This window comes from Manacus candei, unplaced genomic scaffold (assembly GCF_025592945.1).
Source record: "Manacus candei isolate 608988 ecotype Guabito, Panama unplaced genomic scaffold, ASM2559294v1 h1tg000033l, whole genome shotgun sequence".
Classification (NCBI taxonomy): Eukaryota; Metazoa; Chordata; class Aves; order Passeriformes; family Pipridae; genus Manacus; species Manacus candei.
The window spans coordinates 9258506-9266986 of record NW_026138081.1 but is presented as its reverse complement, the minus strand read 5'-3'; the positions used below and the strand labels follow the sequence as shown (position 1 = coordinate 9266986).

The 8481-nt window shown below is 47.5% G+C and overlaps 1 protein-coding gene across 1 annotated transcript; it reads right to left on the bottom strand.

The window, feature by feature from the left end:
- Nucleotides 1–616: 616 nt before the first annotated feature.
- Nucleotides 617–7096, bottom strand: RHOV (ras homolog family member V). The gene is made up of 3 exons (XM_051791322.1): nucleotides 6664–7096; nucleotides 3435–3493; nucleotides 617–3115 (listed from the first exon to the last, which is right to left on the bottom strand). The coding sequence occupies exons 1-3, from the start codon at nucleotides 6857–6859 to the stop codon at nucleotides 2675–2677; spliced, it is 696 nt and encodes a 231-aa protein (XP_051647282.1). The 5' UTR covers nucleotides 6860–7096; the 3' UTR covers nucleotides 617–2674.
- Between the last annotated feature and the right edge of the window lie 1385 nt (nucleotides 7097–8481).

Here is an 8481-nt window from a genome sequence, read left to right as displayed (position 1 = left end):
GGATGGTGGCTTCTGGGGAGAGGCATTGAAAGCTTTGGATGTTTGCTACTCTGTCTCCCCCAGGAACTTTCACCCTGAGTGGCTGCTGAGGTAGAGAAAGATTAACTGAGGTGACAGAAGGAACTAGGAAGGTTTCAGGTATGAGGTGATTTTTACCATTGCTAATGGTGGTTAGGACATCGAGTGAGAATTGAGGCTATTTTCCCTCTTATGCTGTTGTCAGTAAAATGGAATAACTCTTCCTCCATGTTAAAGCCCAACTTGATTTGCACTGACAAAATTACAAACACAAATTGTGGACATTAAAAAAATTTATTTGACCAAATATTAGATGCAATCACAGAGGAAGAAAGTAGCTCTTAGTACAGTTTCTTTTCCAGAATGAAATAATCCCTGTTTCATACCAAGCTACTGCAGGACAACCCTTGCTCTCCTCAGCAGGAGAGAGGTTGGTGCTCTTTCCACCTGTGGATTTTCTCCATAGGGGTATGGCATGCTCTTTGGCAGGTCACACCACAGCTCCCGGTCTCACAGGCTAAAGAAATGTGTAAAGACCCAACAAACTGAACTAGTCATACAGCAAAGGTGCCTGTACAGGTAGGAATACATGCAGGGATGCATTGCTGAGGGCTTTGTTCAGGAAGTGGTGTCCTACCTAAACCTTTGTCACACATGTCACTCCTAGCTACTGCCTCTATACTCACCACCTCTTAGGACTCCTCCTGGACCTGAATGGCATTTCAGTAGGAGGAGTCCTTTCAACATTCAGCTCATTTTGCTACACCATCCTTTTCAGGTCTCGAAGCTTTACCCTTCAAGTAGCTCCAAGGCTGTGGGCAACTTCCCTTTGCAGGAAAACTCATCCACCTCTTTCATCCTGCAATACTGCCCAGGGAAACAGCAGTCTTGTCTCATGTCCTAGGGACTATGTGAGCTGCACCACAAAAAGAGATAGTTGTGAGAGATGTTTGCAGGCATTTCTTTAGAGCCAGACTGCGTTACTTGCATTTGTCTTTTTACAGGCTCACTAGCTCGTGTAAGCTTGCTTTTGGACCAGGGCAAACCATCCATAGCTATATCTCTTTCTGTCACATCACTCCAGAGCATTCCCAAAGTGATGGGTCATGGCCAGATGCAGAGAACCCCCTGAGTACTGAAAGTATTGCTTGACAGACCTGTCACACCCTCTGCTACATAAACCAAAATGAAATGTCTCTGCAAAGGAAGATTTAGAAATTGATGAAAGTTCTGTAATAAAATGTGAATAGAGCCACAAGGATATTAATCCCCTGAGAAACAGGTGAGAGGGGAAGGGAGCAAACACAGTGAATGTTTTTCTCCAGCAGAAATTTCATGGATTGCCTTTGCTTTTGATTTCAGCAGATAAAGCAGTGACTTTTAAGAAATGGAAGCACAACAGAAATAAGCCCTGTACCCTCCCTTCCTGTTCTGCAGCCTCAGGAAGAACTGTACAAGGTAAGTTCTGTTCTCTTGTGTAGATCTGAAATGGAGGATTTTACTGATGAAGAGGAACTCTCACTACAACATCCTCCTTTTGATTCTGAACTGAATGTATGGATAATATTACTTTGAAATTGATACCACTAGCAAATTTTTCAGGTCCCTAGAATATTCCCTGAATATTAGGATCTCAGCTAAGTAAAATCACAACTTTCATTTAATAACATTCATTCTTCTTTCCTTCTCCATCTCCCTTTCTTCATTCCATCTTTTCCCTTTTTATTCTCTTCTTTTTCTTCCTTCTCTGTTCTTTCATTACATGCATGGCTCTCCCTCTACATTTCACCCCTTGGTAGTGTTATAAAGCCTTTGCTGACAGAGTTTTGTCGCTGCTAGACAGAGCCGCTCATCACCGTTCCTCACCTGTTCTTTCTCTCAAAACACCACACACACAAAAAGCCTCTCAAAGTAGGTCCCCAAGTTCACAACTACCTCTTAAGATAGGACTATAACACTGGCCCCCAGTAGACAGTCCTCTCAAAAAAAGTTTTGCTCAAAGTATTACTGTAGCTCCCAGTCCATTTTCTCTTCAGCCTGCTAATGGCATTTATTTAGGAAATACCTTCTCAAGGGTACTCTCAATAGAGGGCCTTTAAGAAAGAGTGCTGCTTTTTCACAGCCATGTAACTTCTACCTACTTTGGCAAACAGAATCAGAGGGGGAACCCAAGTCTCATGTTACAAACTCTGCAGCCCATGTCTGACCACATTGCAGTTGCCCCTGCCCTACTCTCTGCCAAGCCTGTAAATCAGCCAAAACACAGGCCGATTTCGAAAGTCCCCCACATTTATTATGCTGCATCAGAACTTCAAAAGTGTGTGAGCTTCGACCAGGAAACCGGTCATTTTGAACAATGTAAGGAACCTGCCTGTTCTGGGGTACTGAGTCTTCATGTATTAAAGGCTCCCCTTAGTCTGGGACACTACAGACATGTCCAGCAGGTATTATAGCTGCCTGGACCATTCTACATCTTGGCACAGTGGCAATCTAGTTCATGTCTCCCAGGCATCTGATACCGTACCCAGCAAGACACAGGTTTCCAAGCCCAGCAGCTTATCATACCCTCCTTGCTGGGGCCATAGGAGCAGTCACTCCAAGAAGGTGCAGAGCCAATACTGGCTTTAGGTGTTTCTCCCCTTCCTTTAAAGCGGCTTCAGACAAAGCAAAAGAACTTCTTCCAGCGGCACTTGGAGAGAGTCTTGATGCCTTTGGCAGTCATCTTCTTTTCCTGCCGTGCTTTGTGCTCAACACCACTGACAATGGCCATGTCAAAAACTTCTTTGAGGTTCTTTTGAGTCAGTGCTGAGCATTCCAGGTAGGCTTCAGCCCGGATTTTGTCAGCTAGACCTTCTGCCTGAGGCCGGGGCACAGGCTTCACATGGTAGCGATCCAGGCTGATGAGGACATTGACATCGTCCCGCAAGTCTGCCTGTGTCCCCACTAGCAGCACTGGTGCCCGGGGGTTGTGAGTTCGTATCTCAGGGATCCACTTCTCAGTAATATTTTGGAAGGAGCTTGGGTTTACCACACTGAAGCAGACAAGGAAGACGTCGGTGTCAGGATAACAAAGAGAACGCAAACAGTCAAAGTCCTCCTGTAGAAAAGGAAGGGGGGAAAACAGAAGAGGGGAGGGAAGAAAAAAGAAGTCTTCACTGGACTGATCTTCTAACAGCATGATACTTCAGTAGCTTTTCCACACGTTAACTAGGATAGAAAGACCCTCAGAGGCAGAGCATTGTGCTGATTTTGTGGCCATGCCACGTTTCAGACACAAGTTTCGGAGCTGTTCACCAAATGGCTGGTGCAGGGCTAATGCATTTTCTTTCTTCCCAGTTCAACACTGCCTTCCTCAAAGCCTGCAACAGTCCCTGTCCCACAGGATCAGAACTGGAATATGCTTTGATAGAGCTTACCTGTCCAGCAGTGTCCCACAGCTGAATCCGGACAGGGGCTCCATCCACAAGGACCTGCACTGTAGCAGAAAGAGAATGAGGATGAGTCTAAAGCAGTTGATCAGCATTCACACACACACTTGTACGGGCCATTCCCAAGCACTGTGGGTCGTATCCCATTGAACAGACTCACTGAAGTCACTTAAGTCTGTCCTCCTAGCTGACCGTCCTCCCAAACCTCCCTAAAACAGCTGAAGCTTGCACTGGGAACATTAAGAGACCTGCAACAGACCTTCTGATTTTGTTGGCTCTCAGGTGTTTTGTGTACTTGTCCAGTATTTTGAAAGAATAGTTCCACATTACTGAGCAACTGTTCCTCTAGAGAAGAGGAACCCTTAGCCAAACAGTGTCCTCATTAACCACTCATCCTTCTTCCACAACACAGGAAAGAAGATAAGGATAAAAACAAATTGAGAACTTCAGCAACTTGCTCCTAGCTTCTTGGCCAAGGAAACTCAAATCACTCTCAAACAAGCTATTGAGAGATTTTTCCCATTCAGACCAGAAATCTGGCTTTTAAAAAAAAATTCTGTGAGTGTCCTAGCTAAGGAAAAACAAAGACCTAAACCCATCTTTGAAATGAAGAAGCTATTAAGGAAACAGTGATGAGTGACATCCCCTTTAGAGACTATCCACACACTGAAAACTGGAAAACTGCTTAGTTACACATGTAAAGTTTGCTCCCATTTCACTCCCTAATCACAGTAAGCCTTCATGTGGTATCAGCTGACTCAGACTGAGGGCTGGCAGTCTGGAATGAAACTGTTAGATGTTTAAGCACATAGATACCACAGAGACTGGTTAGGAATTGAGGAAAAGGAGAAAATGGCTAGGGAGCTGGCAGTCACTTGAAAATCCAGACAAAGTGGATGGGGTTGTGGTTGGGTGAATAGAGGCAGACATCGAGGCTAAGGTGACAATGGCTGGCACTTGACACGAGCTAGCAAAACTCCATTTCTCTGTGCAAAGAGGAGGTTTTATTGTCTTCTTCATTAAAAACAAAAGCAAAAGCAAACAAAAAACTCCCAACCAGAAGCCAGATCAAGTTTTTGGAATTCTTGAAGTAATCAGTCAGGTGAGAAAACTGATAGAAACAACTGACTCAGAGAGTTTAACACAAGCTTCTGAAGGAGAACACTCCTCCCTGAAAGGGGGGGAGGGGGCGGGGGGAGGAAGAGGGAGACACAGACAAAAGATGGCCTGAAGTTTGGTGGGAGACTGGAGGAAAAATGAAGGGGTGGGTGCGTCCACCACAGTGCCACTCCTCACGGCATAGCTGAAAGTCATTGCTTCCTTGTGACTGGGAAAAAGTTGGGTTGTTACCATATCTTTGCCCCAGAGGAGGAAGAGAAACCTGTTCCTGATCAAAGAACCTGCTAGATCCTGACTTGATCTTCAAGGCAGCAGGCATTTGCCTTTCTAGTATCTGGTTTCCTCTGTCTCATAAGTGCATTGAGAGAAGGAATTAGCATCTCTGAAATGTTTTGCTGTCTTCAGAAGACAGGCACCACATATATTACCTACTGCTCCAGTGTTTGCACGAAGTTTTGTCATATCTCCTGCTAGCCTGAGCTACACTAGCAACTCTGCAACAGCCCTCCAAATACCGCCCTCGCAAGGTCCGCACCCTCAGGATGAGGATGGATCACGGTACAATAGCGAAGGGGCCGGCAGAACAGGATAGCCTGGTGGAGAAAGGTCACTGAGTACGCGTTTCACCCAAGGCTGCTCTACCTGGCAGTGACACCCAGCAGGAGGTAGCACCCAGAGATGTATGTGGCTGGGTCACTGTCCCAGAGCCGTTTCCCTAATAATGCAATACCTTGCTCTATCTTGTTATTGGCATCGCAGTCCCATGACCAGGATTAAAGTCAGGATGTAAACTGCTCAGTTCTGCTGGCAGTTGCAATTGCAGGTATTCCCCAAGAGTGGGAGGAATTGGGTTGAAATTTCTGAAGTGGATCCTGAACCATAATTTTTGAATCCAGGAAGGGACTTTCCTCAGATTTATTCAGGTTAAGAGCAGGGGTGGGAAGGGAAACTTATCTGTTCTCCCATTTCCTCACAAGAAGCAGAAATTGAACTTCAGAATACCTATTTTTAATGTTTTTGATTTCTATCAGTAGCAAATCCTATGCACCTCTGAAGGCAGGCTTAGTACTTGGGACATCCAAACTGGGGCTAAACCCATGTGCAGCTATTTTCAGATTGCCTATTGCTAATGTGGGCATCTCTGCACTCATGCTGCCTTCACCTTTCTGGATAATTTTATTATGGATTTGCCCTTTCAAAAAAAATGTGCAGGCTAATAACAGTAATTTTAAGCCTCTCTTAGCCCAAATCATACAATCAACAATTCCCAGTATAAAACTGAGCAAGTGGGGGGACATTCAGACAAACAAAACACTCCCTCTAAGCACCCTGAGACTATGACACATTAGATGTCTCATTCCTAGTCTGACTGGAGCACATCTCTAATCTACCAATCTGTATTATCAAGGACTGTTGTGTTTCTTCATATCAAATAAAGATAAGAAATCTTTCAAAGGGCTTTGTATTCTTCTGGGGTTTATATTAGAAATCGGAGCACAAAGGAAGAGGAATGTAGAACAAGAACAAAGATAGCATTTAGAAAAGTGGAAACTAATGAGAGCTCATCAGCTGAAAGGGAAGGCAATTCTAGCCTGACTTACAAAGCTCTTCAACTTTTTGCCAGCTTCTCTTCAATGCTAACTTCAGCACACACGTGGGGAACAGGATGGTTTTCCTGAATGTCAGTTGAAGCTACAAAGCCTAGAGTGCAATGCTGTGATATTTCTGAAGCTAAAACCACCACAAACAACAATAACGAAAAAATTAAGCCCCCATCTATTTAGTCATAACAACACCACAAAACCAGGAAGGTGCCCAAGGTCATGGCACTTGCAAACCAACTCGATACACGCTGGGTTGACACAGAGCCGCAGAACGCAGGACCTCCATCTGCTAAACCTCGAAAAAGCCCGAAGGAGTCGGTCCGAGTCACAGAAACGCCCCCGGGCTGCGCTGACCGCAGAGCGCCCGGCGCGCAGCACCGCGGGCAGCTGCGGCACTGGGAGCGCTCACCTCCGCCCCGCTCGTCCCGATGCCGCGTCCGATGGGGATCATCCCCCGCCGCCCCAGATCCCGCGCAGCCCGGGAGGGCACCTACCGGAGAAGGTGTCAAGGGCGGTGGGCTGGTACTCGTCGGGGTACCCGTTGGTGGTGTAGCTGACCACCAGGCTGGTCTTGCCCACGGCGCCATCGCCCACCAGCACGCACTTGATGCCCAGCTCCGGGCCGCTGCCCCGGGGCGGGCTGTGTCTCCGCAGGGCGGGCGCGTAATCCAGGAGCTCCTGGGGAGGCATGGCAATTGCAATGGCACTGGCAGAGGAGGCTCCACAGCACTCAGCGACGGGAACAGCGCGGCGAGGTCACTGCCATCCCGTGCGAGCGGGCCGCTGTCGGGGCTGCCGTGCGGGGCCACCTTCTCCAGCCCGCCGAGCCTCGCTCCTCATCACTACACCTGCCACCCTACGCACAAAACCGGCCCCTATTTCCCTAGTCCCGCCCCGGTCCGCCCCGCCGGGAGGCGGCCTGGCTCACCCCTGCCCGGCCCAGCCGCCTCCTCCCGCCCCGTCCCGCGGGCGAGAGCCCCGGTCCTGCACCCCCATCCGCCGCGATGCCCTCCGAGCAGCTCCTGCCCTCGGAATTTCGGTGGGTGCCACGCCGTGCTCTGTGTCGTGCACACATGGGAAAGCTGCACTCCATCCGTCCCCCTCCTGCTTCCTTTTCAAAAGAAGCAGGGCCATTGCCCCACCTGGGGCATCTGTGATTTCTGCCATAAAATCAGGACAGGAATAAAGCCAACAGCGCTGGTCAATATTCCGAGGGACACTGAAAAACAAATGCCCAAAATACATCACATCTGTTAACTGTGTGATTGTCATTACAGTCATTTATCTGATCCAGCCAAGCTCTTGCTTTATGCTGACAAAAGCCACAGAGTGTATTATTTTTCCAGCTGCATGGACATGTGCAGGAGTTCCCAGCCTGCTGCCTTTTTTCATATTCACCTTTGGTAGCTCACAAACCACACTGTGCCCTTGGCAGCTGAGAAGACGGCTCCATCCCTGCCCTCAGGAGCCTCCTGTCTAAAGAAGTAGGACTAAACAAACAGAAGGTTGGGAGCACACCACTTAAAAGGAGAGATGTGGCCACAGTATCGCAGCAATCATTGCACACCAGCCATAGCACCTCCAAGTGATTGAAAACACTAGAGGGAAAATATTAATGCCTGCAATACCCAGTATTGCAACATCAGCTTTGAACATGGATCTGTGTCCTAATGGAGGAGCTAAACTCCGGCTGTCTATGAACACCACTAATTTAGTTACCATGATGTCCTTCATGGTGCTCTCAGCTTGTGTCCTGCTGTGGTTTGCATCCACACTGAGAAGATACACAGGTGTTTTACCTGTATTAACACTAAACTTGAGAAGACATCTTTAAGCCAGGCACAGTCTAGAATGCTTTTCCCTATGGTTGACAGAAAGTCACAAGCGCTGCAACCCTTCAGACTCAGTGGACAAAGCATAACCACTCTTTGGAGACAGCCCACAAGCTTCTTGGGAACAAGAAGGAAGACGGCTTTTTCTTTGCAGTTTTCTCTAGCAGTTTGCTTTAATCAACCCCTTCTGTGTTTTCACTAAAGCACAGCCTTAAATTTCTACAGCCACAAAAAAAGGGGATGGTATTAGAAATTAGACTGCTGCTAAAACATGTGCCAGATAGTCTTACTACAGCAAGTGGCTGCAGTCTCAAGGAACTGGCTTGTATTAGATTAGCCTTTTCTGGTGCCACGTTCTTCAGTGCTAGTTCAGAGCCAGGTGACAGCTGAACTGCTCCAGAAAAGGCAAAAAGTGCTGCAACGTGTGAGGTGTGGCTCTGCCTCCAATGAGACAGGCAAGGACACACTACCCCAGAGCAG